The sequence below is a fragment of the Hoplias malabaricus genome, chromosome 1 (genome assembly GCF_029633855.1).
Source record: "Hoplias malabaricus isolate fHopMal1 chromosome 1, fHopMal1.hap1, whole genome shotgun sequence".
In the NCBI taxonomy this organism is placed as follows: Eukaryota; Metazoa; Chordata; class Actinopteri; order Characiformes; family Erythrinidae; genus Hoplias; species Hoplias malabaricus.
Window position 1 is genome coordinate 58,352,887 of NC_089800.1, and position 18,617 is coordinate 58,371,503.

The 18,617-nt window shown below is 40.1% G+C and overlaps 2 protein-coding genes across 2 annotated transcripts; both read right to left on the reverse strand.

Moving 5' to 3' along the window:
- Positions 1-6,644: 6,644 nt before the first annotated feature.
- Positions 6,645-11,485, reverse strand: bmp2a (bone morphogenetic protein 2a). Its single transcript, XM_066668104.1, has 3 exons — positions 10,900-11,485; positions 9,892-10,530; positions 6,645-8,921 (listed from the first exon to the last, which is right to left on the reverse strand). The coding sequence occupies exons 2-3, from the start codon at positions 10,238-10,240 to the stop codon at positions 8,068-8,070; spliced, it is 1,203 nt and encodes a 400-aa protein (XP_066524201.1). The 5' UTR covers positions 10,241-10,530; positions 10,900-11,485; the 3' UTR covers positions 6,645-8,067.
- A 1,525-nt stretch (positions 11,486-13,010) lies between these two features.
- On the reverse strand, positions 13,011-14,635 carry gdf3 (growth differentiation factor 3). The gene is made up of 2 exons (XM_066684732.1): positions 14,240-14,635; positions 13,011-13,856 (listed from the first exon to the last, which is right to left on the reverse strand). The coding sequence occupies exons 1-2, from the start codon at positions 14,580-14,582 to the stop codon at positions 13,039-13,041; spliced, it is 1,161 nt and encodes a 386-aa protein (XP_066540829.1). The 5' UTR covers positions 14,583-14,635; the 3' UTR covers positions 13,011-13,038.
- Positions 14,636-18,617: the final 3,982 nt, after the last annotated feature.

The window sequence follows — 18,617 nt, forward strand, 5'->3', positions numbered from 1 at the left end:
AGGCTCTGGAACCACCATGACCCTGAACTGGATAAGTGGTTACAGATAATGAATGAATGAATGAATGAATATGAGGAAGAGTGGGATAACAGCTGCACTGGGGTGTGTAAGTCTGTGTAGTGTGTGATTTATAAGAAGAAAGGGAGGAAAAAAGGTGGTGATATAGGTGTAATATTCAAGGTGTATATATTTAATATGAGCAAGTATTTATTTATAAAGCACATTTTAAACTAAAGTGGATAGTGAGTGAAAAAACAGCAGTATAGAATGTATTTTGTAAGTTTTAAACAAATGAAAACAAGTAATGAGACTTGTTTTTCAAAATTTAATTTCAGCCTTAAATGAAAGCAGATGGGTTGCAGATGACATCGCAGTATAGAGTTGCCACTGTGTTAGGGACCTACTCATTTGTCAGTCACAACTCAAATAAAAATTTATATATATATATATAATATACATATATAATTGTTTAATGTGACTTCAACCCATAAAACAATCTTTTTAATGTGGAACACAAAGTTCAAATAAGAGGCTGGCAAAAAACACCAATATTAGCCTCATAAACGTACACTTTTAAGGTATAAATAAACCTTTGAATATGATAATTGAGAATAAGAAGCAAATGTGGAAAGTCGATAAGAAAAATAATATCAACCTCAACTAGCGCCATGACTGACTTCACTCCAAGCGCCATGTTGGTCGGCCTCAGTGGTCAAATGAGAAGCTCTCTGTACTTCCAGGTTTTAATGGGTCAAATAAGCATATTGCTTCTATTGTTAAAATGAAAATGAAAATTCAAATATGAAGCTGGCAAACTAATTTATTTGCTATCTCCATTGGTAAAAATTGTGGTGGCCTCAAACTCTCCTCCTCCTCCTGGGTTTTTGAATTTAGAGTCTAGAAAAATTTGTGTGTTTATTAAAATCATAGGATCCTCTGCCTTCTTCTAACACCAAGTGAACAAAGATGGCCCTTGCTGTCATGGAAAACAAGGTGAATGTTTTAGCTAGGCAGATGCAGTTGTTGCTAAGGTGATGGTACTTATGGTTGCTATTGTGCCTCTGGTTGTTTCAAAAGTGTTGCCAAGGGGTTACTGTAGTATTGAAGGTGGTTGCTAGAGTCCTGTTTCATGGTTACCACAGCACTGAATGTAATTGCTAGGGAGTTAGTGTTCACAATGGTATCTAGTGAACGTCAAGATGGCATAAAAGGCATGTTCATACGTTTTCACATGTCAGTTTTTGTACATCCTGCCATTAAATATTTCAGGACTTCTTGGACAATAATGACTGTTTCCCCAAAACGCTCATATCAAGATATTTAAAGCTGTAAACATTCTTGAGCAAACATTCTTAAACTGGTTTCATATCAAAAGCTTTAAACCTGCAGGATGAGTTAGGTGTAGAGGTTCACTGAAATTCAGCATTTTAAGGTTTATATCATGCCAATAGCTTCAATAGTAAATCATATTTGCAGCTGTCTTAGTCATTTACAAATATGCCTGGCACTCACCACTCATTTTTCTTCCTTTTCTTCCTTCAGAAGCAGATGTTTAAGCGTCGCTCTCTAACAGGTTAAGAACAGCAAGGCACAAACTGAAACATGAACAGGTTCTGTTTAGAATACTCAGTATCATCAGTATGTAGGCAATATAAAGATATAAAAGCATGTTTAAAAGAATGCCTTCATGCACTCATGCGCACACACACACACACACACACACAAACTGGATGGTCTTTTAACTGAAGGAAATCCCTGCAGCACATCACCAGCAGGGCCCAGCACAGTGAGCCTGCATGTAAAGCTATTTTCAGCCACTCCCAGTCACTCCATTCAGATGGAGTAACAATCTGCAGACAGAAGTCTGATCGCACACGTTGAAGTGGTCAGCAAAGTATTTATATCGACCCGTATTTTGTTTAAAGTGAGATGGACTAATGGTTGCCATCTGCTGGTGGGATCTAGAGGAAGTAAAGCATGTATTTACACAAAATAAATCTCCTCGGATACAGCCAGAGGCACATGAAATTACAGCTCTGTAGCATGTGGAGCAGAGGCAGTGAGCATCAGGAGCTGAGTGAGCTGGGTCTGGTGGAGTTGTCTTATACCTTAGCTGCTCTAGGGCTCGCATGGTTAGGGCTAGCATCACTGGAACCGTGGGCAGAAACTTTCTTCAGGGCAGAGCAGTGGCTTTGTTTGAATTAGAGCTTTACTTTTGTTATCCCTAAAAATTCTCTAGGTTTTTTACAAGTTTATATCATCCTGGTTCTCTATAATTTCTGTAGCCATCAGTGGTTTATGCTGGAAACAGACATTGGGAACGTGACCACTGAAAAAAGTAATGTCAAAATAAATAAAGCCCTACTCACATATTACAGTTTACATTTCAAAACAGACAAAGATGGCAAATGACTCCCTGTATGTTTAATATAAAAGTACAATAAGTTATTCCAATAATTGGCTAATTGTAATAATTATATGTATGGAAATCTGAAACACATTTGTAAATGTGGCATGGAAAAGCCCTAAGTGATTCCATAAGCCATAGGTGAGCATTTGTAATTCTATAAACATGTATAGCTACAAACAGACCTGCATTCAAATATGATCCATCAGATAAAACTGGAAGCTGAAGCTCAAAGCCTAACCAAGCAGGATAGAAGGAAGCAGGACACATCAAAGACAAGAGAATACAGCAGTGAATCATAAGCCTTATATTGGCTTTCTCAGCCCTGCAGCCAAACCAAAAGGGTAACCCTATTACAACTCATGATTAAATCAATGCCACCACATCAGCCTCGGCATGAATAAATCCAGAGACACTGCATATCCATCCATTTCTAATTAGTGAATTCAGCTGCTTTAACATGTTTCCATTGATGACCCAAGTGTTCTGTATTGAATTTCCTTATATATTCTATTATAAAAATGCATTGAAAGCAATGCTGGATACTAAAACCAGCTGCCTAAAGTCACAATACTTAATGCCCAGCACTGGCTAGAGGGATATGGAGTCAATCAGCATTAGGCAGTAGAGTAGTGGAACTGTGCTGGGTGAGGCCTTGGAGCACAATCCAATTTCTTCAGGACAAGTGTTAGTGGCATTTTAATATCAGTATATTGGGCATTTGTGACATTTGTGAATAAGATTAATTTTGAAATATAGACTGTAAGAACTTTGAAGGCTTATCTATGATATGGGCCCTTTAAAAATGTCATACTAAGAAAATGAATGACTTCATTAAGATGGGGATCTGGAGCCTATCAACCCACAAAGTAAATAAAACGACCCAGTCAGTTTTCTGTGACTGGTCCCAGCTGTTGTGATTTTTAACATTTTTTTTTATGTAAAATGCTGAGACATTAAAGTTGTCCTGCTTCCTTTTCTAGGCATCGCTAATCACAGCATTAGACATGGGTTTAAGTGAGAGCACAAAGACTAGATTAAATAGAGTAAAACAAACAGAAAATGTGTGGTGATTAAATAAGATAGAAACGTGGATGGAGAAGAAAGACAACCTGACAAATATAGTTAAAAATTAGAGCTTCTGCTCCTAGTTCCTCACTCCTGTGTGCTCAGGCTGAAGCAAGCTGTGGCTCATTATTGTTCTGAACAGGGCTGGTTACACAGGTTGAGAATGGTGCTGTGTCGTTTGATCCTTATGGTACTTTGACCAAAGCACGACATTGTTTTTTTAATGAAGACTCCAGGGAACCGTGTTAACTTGAGAAGAATGTGTATAATTATTTTCCTTGACTTGGATATATAATTTTATAGTTTGTACTGTCCAGATCTACTAAGCACATATATATACTGAGTATATAATATTTACATGTAATTTTTTTCTGGTGCACTTATTGCTGCAAAGCTTTGGATCTTAGATGATAGATAGTAAAGGATACAGACTGACAGACAGTTAAGAATTTAGCTTTTTCTCACAGCAAGGCATGTAGCAGCCATGACAGTTAGCATGAAATAATAATGATAAGCAGTCATAAAAAACATCTTAAACAGATGGCTACAGCAGCTCCAGAACTTTGGTGGTGTTCTTCGTTTGCTTGTACAGTGTCCATTTTTGCAGTGTTCCATTAGGAAACACTGTCATTACTTAAGTCCATCTGCAGAAATGTAGCTCCGGGTAGCACAAGTTCAAGGGTGTGTTCTGTGAGCAAACACATATGTTCACTAGAGGCTTTGACTCATGTGAAGGATGGTATTTGAGGGCTTATGTGGGAGAATAGGTAAATGACACAGTAAGAGCTCCTCATAGAGGTACTGTCACTGTGGTTAGGGAATTTCCTCTGTAATTACCTCGGCAATCGCTCTGCACCTGGAGACGACGCTTAGCAAAGCGGCTACCTTACTGCAACCACTGGAATGTAAACAGGGGACCATGGAGAGCTTCCTACCAGAAAGAATTGCAAAATGTACAAAATGGTTGAATAGCCTAGCAGAAAAGTTAGGCGTAATGTAGTTGGTCACAATGCTTTAAACGCAGAAGACTATTGTTTGGCAATCGCATCACGTTAAGAGGCCTTAGGCCTTAGGCCAGACTCCTAACCCTTTATTTGCCTAACTCTGTAATGTGACTGTAATTGTAAAGTACTCTGGAAAAGTGTGTCATAAATGTAAGGGTAATTGGTAGAAAGATGTAGAATAACTCATCCTATTTTGGATGTCAAATCCTATGACAGGTCCTGGGATCCACCAGAAGGTTATCTGGTAAAACGGCTTCATTCTCCACACCCTCTGTAATTATGTACACAAAAAAAAAAGCAGTCATATATTCATGAATGACAGGCCCAATTATGGAATAATGTAATGGAACTACACGTTCTACAAGGTCAATGGACCCGAAGCAATCTTCACTCCTCAAAGCACAGCTGTGCATTAAGCCTGTGCTTTGCCTGGGTGAAGAAAAGCAGAAGTTTGTGCAAAAGCGCCCTGTAATGTCGAATGAGAGAGGAGTTTCCACACTCACTGGCTCATGTGAAGTTTATACACTTAAGCAATGAAAACAAACAATTAAACTAGCAAGGGTCTAATACCCTCACAGGCACCAGGCCATGTTCTGCTGCTGGCTTTGTGAGCCGCACTCCCAGTCGAGCGTTTGCATGCATATAAATTAACTCGTTGCCTCCTGAAGTAAATAAAAATACCAACATTTGGCCACTGCATCTGCAGCGCTGCAATTTTGGGCCTATGATTTCCTAGCACTGTGGTCAGGCCCCTACGGTGCAAATGCAGTCCAGATGAGATCCTGGTTCATGGTTATGAGCTAAATGAGAGGCTTCAGGACAAATTCCCTCCATCAAACCCCTGCGCCCAAAATCAGGCCCTGCTGGAGCTCTAAAGAGGCCAGTGCTCTGTGCACATGTGCAGCTCTGGGTCACGTGACAGATGGAGCGAGAGGAAAAGATGGAAGGGGAGGAATGGCAGAAAGAGGAGTCTATGCTAAACACTCTGAAGTAAATAATAAATACAGGTGCAAGACATTGTTAGACCCAGGGCCAATGCTACAGAAAAAACACTTTCAATTAATGTTTTTTTTATATATAAAAATAGTTGTGTACATGCATTGAATGAGACTGAACCCTTTTACCTCCTTATACTTATATACACCATATTTTTCCCATAACACACTGAACATCTGGATGTAGTTTCACATGGATACTCAGAATTTGATATTGAATTTGTCAACATCTTAACAGTTTACAACAACCTATATGCTTTAAAAAAAAAAAAACTATTGGAATTTCCTTTGGAGGGTTTAAGAGGAGGATTACAGAAGTTGAATCAGAATGGCCTACTCTGAATCAAACCAATTACAGCTTTACATGATGTGTCAGTACACATCCATTTAGTGGAAGACCATTCAAACTGAGGGCAGTAGTCTAAAGCATTTAACCATGGACGTAAACATGCTACAAAGTTGCAATAAAAGTATATGAAGCTTTTAGATTGATTGAATAAAGTATCACTCAGTGTAGAGTCAAAGTTAAACATTCATTTAAAAAACTGTAACATTTTTTCTTTATATTCAGATCAAGGCAATAAAATTGCATGAGAAGCAGACAGTTCCCACTGAACTTGGCTTAGGCCCAAATAAAAGCAGATGATTATCTGTTGTGCCATCAGGCTGGAGGAGCGCTCTTTGGGCAGCGGCTGGGAAGTTCCTGTGCCCTTATCTCAACCATTAACATAGTCTCAACACAAATTATGAACCATAAAGATGGCCATCTTCACCTCTTTATCTCTGGAATGTCACAGGCATTCGGAACACTATTGTAATGGTTATGCATCTTTCAGGGCTATAACTATAGCGTCAGACTCTTTACAGCACACACAAGTCAATCAGTTTCCACCAGTGGGTCATAGTACTTTCATCGTGGATCAGTGGGCAACACTTCTTGGTTTCTCCAGCATGCACCTTGATAATCTGGGTGTGTCAGTTCCTCAACATCTGTAAACCATACACAATGATTTAAAAGCAGAAAGAGTGTCCATGTGCTGCACGCCATACCAGGGCTATTAGTAAACATAGTGTTACTGACCTGCTAATGAACTCTGAACATCTTTCCTCACAAAACTCCCATGTCAGAACATTTTACCAGACAGGAAGGACAAGTTCCATTTTAATGAAAGCTGTAAATGAGATAAAACAAGGACTTCCCATAGACCTGGTTTTATGATGCATGGAGAAGTGGAGTTGAATTTCCTGGGACACTGAAGCCCAATTGAGACCTTATAAAGGTTTTGTCCTGTCCCTGGTTCACATGCCATTTAAAGTGCCTGGTTTACCATCAGGAAAACTGAGTCCAGCGGAATAAATAACTTAACTAAACCCAGCTATCTTTAGTGTACTCTCTGTAGAAATAAAAACATTCCAACACACATTTACGTCAACCCTTACTGCTGTTGAGCACCAATAAATCTGGTTAAAGACTCCTAGAGAAGAGCTGTTTATTATTTTCTCATACATCCTTTGACATAAGTTCAAGTAAATGAGCACTGAGAGGTTTAGCCAGTCGTCTTGACCACGTAAACCTCCAAATGAGAGGAAATAACAAAACATAACAGATTTTTCAAATGGTCAAATGCTATGGTATTTGTCTAGCAGCATGGAAATTGCATTCTGTACTCTTTAAGGCAAATATATGACAAGGAACCTCACTTCTTCAAGAGTTGAGGGATCAGCGCTTAAGCCAGCACAAATTTGGTTAGGGAGAATCGACGAAGTACACTCCAGTATGAAGGGTGATGAAGTAGAAACCAAAAGCATCAGGATGAAAATAACATAGTAACCGGTCTGTAAGGCTATAGGTAGATTATCTAGGCTCATACTGTGGATCTCATTACACCAACAGAAGTTCCTGAGCATTCAGTGTCAACTACCTGTCACATTACTTCTACATAAGTGCATTCACATTCACCACTGCTTCGCACTATAACAAAGGCCTAATGATGAGAATTTTGAATGGCTCTGCTGAACGTATTCCCGCCATTGCTCCACGTGACACTACAGTTGGCGCAGATGAAACTGAAATCACATCATAGCTTTAATATCTATAAATTTGGGCTTCTTTAGGAAACTGAAACTCCCACCGTAACCACATACTACCATATGAAACAGTATGTCAATATAGTACACCAGTAACAGTGGCACGTTCAGCAATGTAGTATGTTAGTCATGCGGTTTCTTTCCACTCTAGCAATTAAAGGAGACACATAAATCTATCTTCGGTGTTCTTACGTTTTACAAATCTAATATATATTTATGAATAGACATAAATAGATACAAACTATTTACTAAAAGTGGTTATTACAGAAATAAATACAAAATCGGAGCAGTATACTTCATGTGCGGAACTGTACTAATTGAAATGTACATCAGAAAATATACATTAGTTCAACTCCATTTAAAATATTTATTTTCCCATTAGTGGACATAAATATAGCTTTATATATTTTATTTTCCAAAATATGTGTATTTACTTTAGCATAAATAAAAGTGTAGTACTGGGACATAAAGTGTCTTTGCTTTAACAAGTCAATGCTAATGTCCGTCAGCGGCACCCACAGCCTTCCACCACCATGTCGTGATAGTTTTTCAGGATCACGCGCTCATACTCGTCCAGGTAAAGCAGAGAGACAGGGCTGAGGTCTGTGGGCACACAGCAGGCCTTGGGGATATTGCTGTTCACTGAGTTGACCAATGTCTGTACTATAGCGTGGTTCGTGGTGTTGAGGTGGTCCCCCAGAGGGAACGGGCATTCTCCTTGGCAGTAAAAGGCATGGTAACCCGGAGGAGCAACTATCCAGTCATTCCAGCCCACGTCGCTGAAGTCCACATAGAGGGCATGCCTTTTACAGTGGGCTTTGTGCTTCTTTTTGGGCTTAGTGGCCCGAGTTTGCCGTTTCTGCCGAGTATGAAGAACATGTCCCTTGCCGTCGTGGCTGAACGTCACCAGCAGCGGCCTCATCTGAGGCCACGAGTCCTCACTGTCGTGCAGTGATCTGCTGACTCTGACATGTTTCTTGTAGTCCCCGTCTGCACTGAGAGGGTGAACCACCTCCACCACAAAGCCGTGGTTGGTGTGGCCCTCTGTGGTCCACCGCAAGACTGCTGGACTTACGTCAAAGCTCTCCCACTTGCTCAGGCTGTGCTTAACCAGCCTGGTGTCTAGGAGTCTCGTGATGGGCTCTTTAAAAGGCAGCCCTGGCTTCATGACCTCATGGATATTAATGCGATGGAACCCTGTGCTGCTGTTGCTGCTACTGTTGCTGGCAGCCATGACCTGCTCCCTGTAAATCCTCAGCTCAGCTGATGTGACAAACTCGTGTTGGGGGATGGAGCTCAGATTAAAAAGGAACCTTTGAATAGTCTTCTCGCCATGACTTGACAGATCCTCCGTAGATTCTGAAAAAGATGAAGTAAACTCAGCATATGCCCATATATCTAGAAATGTACGACATATACTTGTTCATAGGGGTGTTCTGCTGATATTGGTGGTCTCATTGAATAACATCAAAGGTAGCTCTGTGCAAACTGATTGCACTGAAACATGGGGTCTGTGAACCCTTGCCAGCTGTAATACATTCCAAACACTGTGTGTTTACAGTTAGTGGGAAAGCATGACCTCCTGCTAGCGACACCATCTTCATTAGAACTGCACTGGAGTCTAAATGCAGTTTTAATGCCAAAGAAAGTTCCTAAGGCTCATTCACAAATGTGAAGTAAGCCTAGACCTGGACTAAACTTTCCTTCTCTAAATGGTTCATTATAGAATATCTGTCTTTATTTTGACCATTTTCACATGTTATACATGATGACAGACATTCCAAATTATAGCTGATCTCAAACCACTTTTTTTTAAGTTTTTTAGTTTTTTCATTTAAAAAAAAAAGCTAATTTAACCAAATTTGAATAAAAGTTGTTATTCCCGTTTGGTTGTGAAGCATAAATGTTTCTTTGCCCAGTTTAGGCTCTCTTCTCTACGACGGCAACCCTGTTTAAAAGCGTTTCTAAGGGGTTGCACTATAGTTACAATTCCAAGAACTCGTGTTGCTAAAAGTGTATGTAATTAAGACGCATGCGCATTTGAAAAAACTTGTTTATAGACGAGAAAGAGAACATGTGTGTTTGTGGCTGAATGCTGGAATTTGAAGTCCGTGTTACTGCTGCACGGCTGGCGTTGGTGGCTACACCTGTTACTTATTTTCATGAGGACACCGCGTTTTCAGCACAAACATCTCAATAAACATCCAGAAACAGACTGCTTGCGTGATAAATGTCCCTGTATTCGATTCCAAGAAGAGAGAGAGAGAGAGAGAGAGAGAGAGAGAGAGAGAGAATTTCTAACCGGTATTAACTGCAGTGCACTGCTTACCGTCATGGTGAAAGCTCCTGATAGTGTTCGCGCGGCTCGCGGACTTCTCCGAGTCTCTTCCGAGAGCGCGCTTGGCGGCGGCGCGCTTCGGCTGCGCGTTGACCGAGTAAGCGGCGAACAGATCCAGCATGTACCGTGGAACCACGGCGGTGCTGCTGGGACTGGGCCGGTGCTGGAGCCCGAATAGGTTCAGAAGCCGCGCCTCGAAGGCGCCGAGCGTGTTCTGGGAGAGCGGCGCTGCGTATTTCCTGCGCCCGTGCTCGGGCACTAGCCCCGTGGAGCCTCCGAGGCGCGCGTAACTGAGCACGAGCAGCAGCAGCGGCAGTGCGCGCGGCGCGGCGGAGCGCATGGTCACCGCCTGGACACCAGAGCCAGGCCACAGCCTCTATCACACGGCCACGGGCCAGGACGCGCTTCCACGCCTCCGGATCCACTCGGCCATGTTCGTTACTGTCCGTATGTCCCTGTTTCTTTCAGGCGTCCAACGATGAGAGCTTTCGTCTATCAGTCATTACTGACCTTGACTCCTGTGGGAAGTTGTGCTGCTAAAATGAAGCAGGAGCCACTCATAGTCAGAGTTGGGCAGTGTAGTCCATACTCAGGTGAACGTTGTGTTGTGTAAAATAATGGTGAAGGTACCTTCCCAGAAAAAAATAAAAAAATAACTGGACAATTTAAAAATAGTAGCTCAAAAACGGACAGAATAACTCAAAAGAGCTGCAGTGGAATGTCCTTAACACACCAAACTGATATCAGAATATGACCTGGAAAGTTTAAGGCTCAAAAGTCAGTGGTGACTGGTCATAAAAAAGGGCTACAATCAACAACATCCATACAATAAACTCATTAGCCTACGGTGCTATGTAAATCGTAAGGCTAAATGTAGCTAACTGAATATAAATTGGGTTTCTGGCTAAAGTACTGAAGTAGAATCATACCCGGGAATGTACAAATACCATCAGAATTCTACTTTCTTCTGTAAATATATCTGAGCTAATTACTACCTACCTCTGGTCTGTCTCTAACTGTTCACCAAAATGGATACAAGAGAAACGCCACCAAAAAACCCGCCTTAAAACAAATAAGATAAAACAATTAGCCGAACACCGTTTTGTCGATGAATAAATGAAGCAGGTCTCCGCTGAAATATCCGTCCGAATAAAGGAGGTCATCCGCAAGGAACTCCTCTCAGACTCTCAGAGTAGTGTTGGCGTGGAACACCTCGCTGCGTTTGGAGAGCTTTCCTGCTGAGGGGAGTGTGTGAGAGAGCGTGTTGGCTCTGAGGAGAAAGTCCAGCGACACTACTGCTGCTCCATGCACATCCCTCTCTCCACTTCTCTCCTCACAGCTCACAGTCCTGTGAGAACACTTCCCTCGTTAGAAGCTCCTTTTCGCCATTTCAACCTTCGGATTTCAGACTACCACTTCAGTGTGCATCACCGCACAGCTAATGAATGCGAACCAAAACGTCCATAAGCACGGACCCCCTCCTTATTCCACACACCTACACCTACAGGTGAAACGTTTCAGAAGTGAGGAATCGCAGAGTGAGCTTGGTTTATGTAACTCGCTCATGTAATTGCTTTGACGCAGCACATCTGAAGTCAGAGAACTAAGGTTTGGACCCCCTCTCTCTCCTTATAGTGACTCGGTGATGTCACGAGTTAATTCACCAACTTCTCAAAAAAAAAAAAACTACTCCTGGTGTGAAAGGGGGGTATTAATAGCACGTGGTTTATGTGATAGTGTCCAAGTACCCACGCGTACATTAAACTCATATAGTAAACATATAAGAGGTATTTAATACTGTTTATTTATAAATCCTATATAAATCTTACGCAAGAAGAACTGAGGTTAAGCACATGCAATGTGTACATTTGGTCAGGAATTGTATCACTAAATATTCAACGTTGATGGACAAAATGTGGGCATACAGCGCCCACCAGTGTAGGGAATGGAGTAATACATGACAAATGATGCGAAAGTGAGATAATACCCCTGAATGTATGATAGGTTTCATAAAGATCAGTAATGTTAGTCTCTCAACTCTAATGGCCATACATGGGCACTTTGTACTTCTACAATTTCTAGCTGGAATCCGTTGCTGTGCATGATTTGTTAGCCTCATTAGGTGAAAAGTCAGAAGCCATAACTCATCTGTTGCTGCACAGAACTTTGCCCACAGGATGCTGTAGGCTGTATGTTTTGTTTTTTTTTGGATTGGGCGACTATTCTCAGTCTATTAATAGCACTGAGGGATTTAAAAACTCCAGCAGCACTGCTGTGTCTGATCCATTTGTTCCAGCACTGCACACATGAAAACACCATATACATGTTGGTTTCACTGCAGTTCTGAGAACAATCCACGTGTTGGTCAGTGAGTATAGAACCAAGCAAGTAGTGAGAGGTACTATCGGAGTATGTTTAAAATCACAAAACCCTGTCCATATTTTAGCCAATTATTGGTTATCTTCTCAGTTCGGCAAAAAACAAGCAATAATAATAACCCTCAAATATGAACAAAACAAACACCTGGGGTTTTCTAGGAGACATCAGAACGAAATTATGTAAAATATTGCCTACTTTGTTCAACTTTACTTTTGTATGCATTTGTTAAATCTGCATCTCCTTAAGTGATAAACTCATTCATTTTGTGTTACTGCTTATCCAGTTCAGGGTGTAGGTGGGTCCAGAGCCTAGCCAGAATCACTTGGAGCAAGGCAGGGACATACTGGGGACAGGGTGCCAGTCCAACACACGCTCACACATTCACACCTTTGGACACATTTGAGAAGTCTGTTCACCGACAAATGTACGTTTTGTGGACCATGGGAGGAAATCAGAGCACCCAAAAAAATTCACAGGCACTGGGAAAACACACACACACTCAAGCTCAAACACCCAACCCCAAGACCTTGGAGCTATGACATCAACACTACCTGTTGCACCACCATGCTGCCCTTAAAGGATAAATGTGTTTTAAAGGGAAAAATATGCTCATTGCATAAATAATTTAAAGAAATCAGCTTTCCATACTCTAGGCCTATAGTACTAAGAAAACAAAAATCCGACAGCATACACCACTAACTATTTTGAAAAAGTTATGTTTATTGTACAAATTTTAATAAAACATCAAACATTGGCTTTTTATCTGCAGCCACATTCATCCACCACCATGTCCTCATAATGACGGAGGACCACATTGTCATTGTTGTCATAGTAAAGCATAGAAATGGGAGATAGTTTGACCGGGACACAGCAGGGTTGAGGGGTTCCTTTGGGATCAAACGAATGGACGAGTGTTTGCAGAATGGCATGATTTGTCCCATTGAGGCTCTCACTCAGAGGAAAAGGACACTCTCCATGGCAGTAGTTAGCCACATAACCCTGTGGCGCAATGATCCAGTCCTGCCAACCAACATCTCTGAAGTCGATGTACAGACGTCTTGGTTTGCACACATTACTGGGACTAACTGGAACATAGTAGGCACTTCGCTTCTTCCTGGATCTGCACTGGTAAGGGTTTAAGGACACAACCACCAGCGAGGTGTCAAGTTCAGGGATCCCTGCAAGGCCAGGGTCATAGTCCAGTGGGTCCAAACTGTTGCTTAGCTGCATGGACTGGAGCACAAGCACAAGTCCATAGTTCTTACCAGGTTTCCTCCACCCTTCCGCCAGGTTAGTCAGATTGAAGTGTACTGTGGTGCTGTGAGTGTACTGAACAGACTGAGACAGCAGCAAACTGCGGCTAGATTCATGCTTCATGCCCTTTAACGAGGCCCTCAGTACTTTGTAGAGGTGCATGCTAAAGGTGTGCTCACCAATACTGGACACGTGTGAAAGATCAGGTTTGAACTTCATTTCCAGTTGTGCAAACGAAAGCTGCTCGACGTCCTCCAGCACAGACATGTTAAAGAACAGATGCTTCTCCACATCATGGCTGTTCGGATCAGAAATGAGTCTACCTGTGTGGAAAAAGTGTGAAATATGACGTTTAGAGGATAGGTTTAAATATATCACAGGCAAAAATAAAGTGGCCTAATAAGTATATTTAAACTAGTTTGTATGGCGAAGACACAATATATATATATATATATGAAATCTGCTTAAGTGAGGGAAATTAATTATTTAGGGCATTACTGAACATATTTGAACAAATTATTGAACATATTTAAATATTTGTAGCCTGAGGTAGATAATATGTCAAATACACTAATATATTTCCCCTTTGAGTTGGATTTAAAAACAATATATAATGTCCATATATGTATTTTCCACATGGAAGATTAAGTTTTTAAGGAATGTAAGGATTAAGGAAATAGGCGAGGCCTAATGTGATGAAACTAACCTTGGTCCAGGACATATCTGACGATGTTGCCCCTCACTCCGTACTCCGGCACTGTACACGGGTCCGGTTCAGTGTCCGGTGTCTTCTGTTCACTTTTCTTAAAAATACTCCACAACAGCGAGGGCACAGGGACGCGACCAGAAGGCCTCGGGCGATTCGACAGACCCAGAGAATTTAAAAACAGCCGCTCCTGAATCTGTACGTCCTCTGCGCCGAGACCAAATGCACTAAAAGCTGAGATCAATAAAAACAGAAGAATCGCCATATTGAACTGTGGACGCAGACGACTCTGAAGAGCCCTTTCCCAGTCTGATTTAAAAAGTGAGTACGTGAGGCGAGACATTTCATTGGCTGAAGAGGACGATGGCGCGACGAATCGAGAAGAGAGAAACCGAATTGCTATCTGTTGTTATCTAATTTAGATTACCCCCCGCCAAAAAGCTTAGCTAGGTTTAGCTTAGCTTGTTGCTACAGTGTTGTTACGGGCCTAAAGCCGTGTCAAGACATTTTAAATCATTAAATCAGCGACTTCGAACAACCACGTCTCCCACATATTACTGCTCAAAAGTACTGTCCCTATTATTGACGGTGTAATCTAGACGTAATCTTTTAAAGCATTTTCTCTATATTAAAACCCAGGAAAACGTGGCACAATGTAGGGAAACTATACACATTTTCCTGACATATTTCAATTCTTGTGTACATCCCGTTACTTAAAATTTAATTTTAATCTAAAACAAATTAGACTCTAGCCCTTTCCCATACAACAATTATTTATATATATATATATATATATTCCCAATAAAAAGTTAATGAGAAATTTGGTGTTCCAAGCTTGTTTTAGAAAGTGATGGCAAAATGGGGATTACATTTAGATTACAAAATAACTTGTATTATTCTTGGGTTGTGTACTTCTATTAGTTCACTGAACCACATTAAACTTTATTTTCACATCAAGGGATGCATTTCATAAATAACAGGAAGCAGTGTTTAGCACCTACAGATTTTGTCCTCCTTATATCTCATGCACTGCATCCTTCTGGAGTATGGAGAAACCATGTTTTTCATCAAACACATTCCGAGAGGCAATGCTAAAAACACTGACAAGACACAACAGATTGATCCATTAGTTTGTTCCTGATAACAGTTTCTTGGCTGAACTCTGTGACTACATTCCACTATTTGAACAGCACTGAGTGAAAAACAGAGACCAGGGAGTTGTGTACAGGCCTTGAATAGTTGGAAAAATGTTAATAATATGTTACATTGATAAGTTTGGGTTCAGGTGTTTGGCTTGGTATTTCAAAATCATAAGTGATTGTTTTGTATACTGTTAATAATATATTGTCATCTCCAATTAAAAAAAATAATTCACTTATCTACATCATTTGAACAAAGCAGCTGTCCTTCAGACTGTGTGAAAATGTATGATGAATGGACCAATAGAAATGTTCCAAAGTTACTTGGAATAAAGTTATTTTACATTAACTTCCATTGAACGTTAAGAAGGTTTGTGCATTGTCCTGTGAAGTTACCATTTTGGGAAATATGTGTGGACAACAGTGATATGTTAAAATGCAAATTCCCTCAGATTTAATATTCATAATATCCTTATTATCTTATATTAGTTGAAATGATACAACCAAAAGGATACTTGTATCCGAAGCTGTCTCAATATGATAAAGAGATGACTTGCAAGATGCTAATATGTTGCTGTTGACTGTGGTTCTGCACTGATATCACTATATCAGAGAGAACAATAGCCTCTGCAGAGCAGTCTGGGGTGAAATATGGACAATTTTAAACAAGATATTGTACTCATATGGTTATTTGACACAATGACACTTTGTGCTCCGAGTTTACTCATCAACTCATACTATATAGTGTTTCTAACACAGAGGCCACAATAATAAAAAAAGCAGTTGTGGCTCACATTAAGGGACACAAAGAATAATGACTTGAAAAAACATCACTGGGCCTTAGTCATGGCCAGATCACAGTCATAATGTTTTTCAAGCCTCAGGTTTCACTTGATAGGATAATGTATTCAGTGCTATGGAGGGTTTGTCTATATCATGCTACAAAAGCCCCCCTCTTTTTAATGTTTACTTAATGATGATGTTGTGAGAACACTGAAATTATACTGGAGCTGTGCAGTGTTGAACCACTGAACGCTGTCATTTGCGCCTCCAGACAAATTATTTTGGACATTATATTCAAGAACTTTTGTTTTTTAACTGTACTAACTTATATATATACTCTTCAATATAAAAGTTTTTAAATGATCTTTGGACTTTGGACATGAAAAAATGTGTTAGTTCATAAAAAATGTACTATGATAACAAGCAATTAAACTGGTTATTCATTCATTATCAGTAACCGCTTATCCAGTTCAGGGCCATGGTGGGTCCAGAGCCTACCTGGAATCATTGGGTGCAAGGCGGGAATACACCCTGGAGGGGGCTAAACTGGTTATATTTACCTCAAAAATATATTGGATAACAAAGGCAATATTTTACATCAGTTTGGATTTAAAAAATAGTTGTATCAATTTGTGCCATGTTCCATTTGTTACAGTTTGCCATGAATGTTCAGTTATAAAAAAACCTTTTGGAATAGAGTAGGCCTGTTACTATCAAGTAATTTAAGTTTACGGTTAATTGTCTACTAATGAAATATTACACCACACTGCACTCTGTTGTGATCAGTAAGAGGTTTTTGATATCTTTAAAAATCATAATTTTTTTTTTTCCATTCGCATTTTCAAGAGATGTCCATACTCCTAATTTACATTTACAAGATTATCACATTTAACAGTGGAAAATAAATGCCCCCAACTGCAATAACTGATCATTTGATTATGTGCTAATTCTTGGAGACTTATATTAAAAACCACTAATGTGGGTTTTTAACACACTCGCATCAGATTTACAAAATGGCTTAAATCCTTAGGTTACTGACATTGTGTGATTGTTTATGATATTTGACCAGTGGGTTACAGTGTGTACAGTTGCACGATTTAAACAACAAGGTGAAACTAGTGCAAAAGCTCAGATATGTCACATGGAAATGAAATATGCATCTTGTTCTCTCTGCGTCTGTTGCCTTACCGGTGCTTCACTCAATTACAGAGTGGAGTCATGCTAGACATTACATCAATGGCACAAACAATCATCTAGTGTCTGCTCCCTCAAAGCAGGGTCAGCTGGGACGTGGATTAGTAAGATAGCAATCTTGATTACCACTGGGACACACCAGCAGGGCAGAATAGAATGGGATTAATCTGAACAAGATTTAACATTACTGTGGAGCTTAATGATCTGAGCGTAGAGGCCATGTTATAGACCAGTCTCTGGAAATGAGCATCAAAAATGTAGACATGTTCAGCACTTGGACAAGAGTACACAGATCGCAAAGTGATGGGCTTTGAGCAACACCTTTTAACAAAGAACACTTCTTTGTTCACAATTCTGTAGTGAGGTGAAGAAAGGGACAATGCTAAAGGAGAAATTTTAATCCTCATTTGGAGAGCCCCTAAGATGCCATTCATGGGTTTATGGGTTCATGGGTTGTATTTCCAGGCCAACAATGACCTGATGTTTTTAAAGGGGATTTTTCAATTGGCCTCATGAATATCAAGATAAAGAGATACACAAGATGGTTGTGTCATAATTTATATGTTAATCCTGTTACATTAAGTAAAATCCTTTGTCACCTGATATGTTGACTACATAACACTGAACACTGATCCTTCTAAAGCTCACAGAGGAGGGGAAGTGTTTTTCACCTACAGTTCAGGCTTTTAGTCTTAGAAATTCAGATCTTGGCTGGGAATGTTGGAGTAAGATATCTTCTCCTTTTATATGTAGCACAAAGCCAGTTAGACCCAGACAAATTCGTTATGTAGTGGACATCTTTTCAATCCAGTTAGTTGTGATATTTCCTTTTACAAATTCCTTTCTTTCTTTTTTTAGTAGCTTTAGATCAGATAAATGTATAAAATCTTGCATTAGTTAATTTTATATCCTGTATTCTTTAACTATAGTCCAATTATTTTTACATTTTTTTAACGGAAATATGAGCGTGTTTCTCCTAATAGGGCTATCTTTGCCTCTGATTTTTAAATGTTTACGGCTGTACTATGTCTGCCCATGGAAAACTCAGAAATCCACTTTGTTTATGAAAGGAAACAATTATCACTTACATCTGCAAGCTGTCCAACAGTCTACTGAAAGTCAGCTGTATCTGAGGCCAAAAGACTTAATGAAACATGTCCTCTGGGGATTTTTTTTTTTTTGTAGTACTGGACCACTACAGTTCATTAACTATGTTATGGCTGATTCGAATATTGTGAATACAACATGGAATATTCATTTGA

Coding starts and splice junctions, on each gene's coding strand:
- bmp2a (XM_066668104.1), bottom strand. CDS start 10,240: ATGCGCTCCGCCGCGCCGCGCGCACTGCCGCTGCTGCTGCTCGTGCTC. Junction 8,922..9,891: donor CAGGAGCTTTCACCATGACG/GTAAGCAGTGCA, acceptor CATCTTTTTCAG/AATCTACGGAGGATCTGTCA.
- gdf3 (XM_066684732.1), bottom strand. CDS start 14,582: ATGTCTCGCCTCACGTACTCACTTTTTAAATCAGACTGGGAAAGGGCT. Junction 13,857..14,239: donor CAGATATGTCCTGGACCAAG/GTTAGTTTCATC, acceptor TTTTCCACACAG/GTAGACTCATTTCTGATCCG.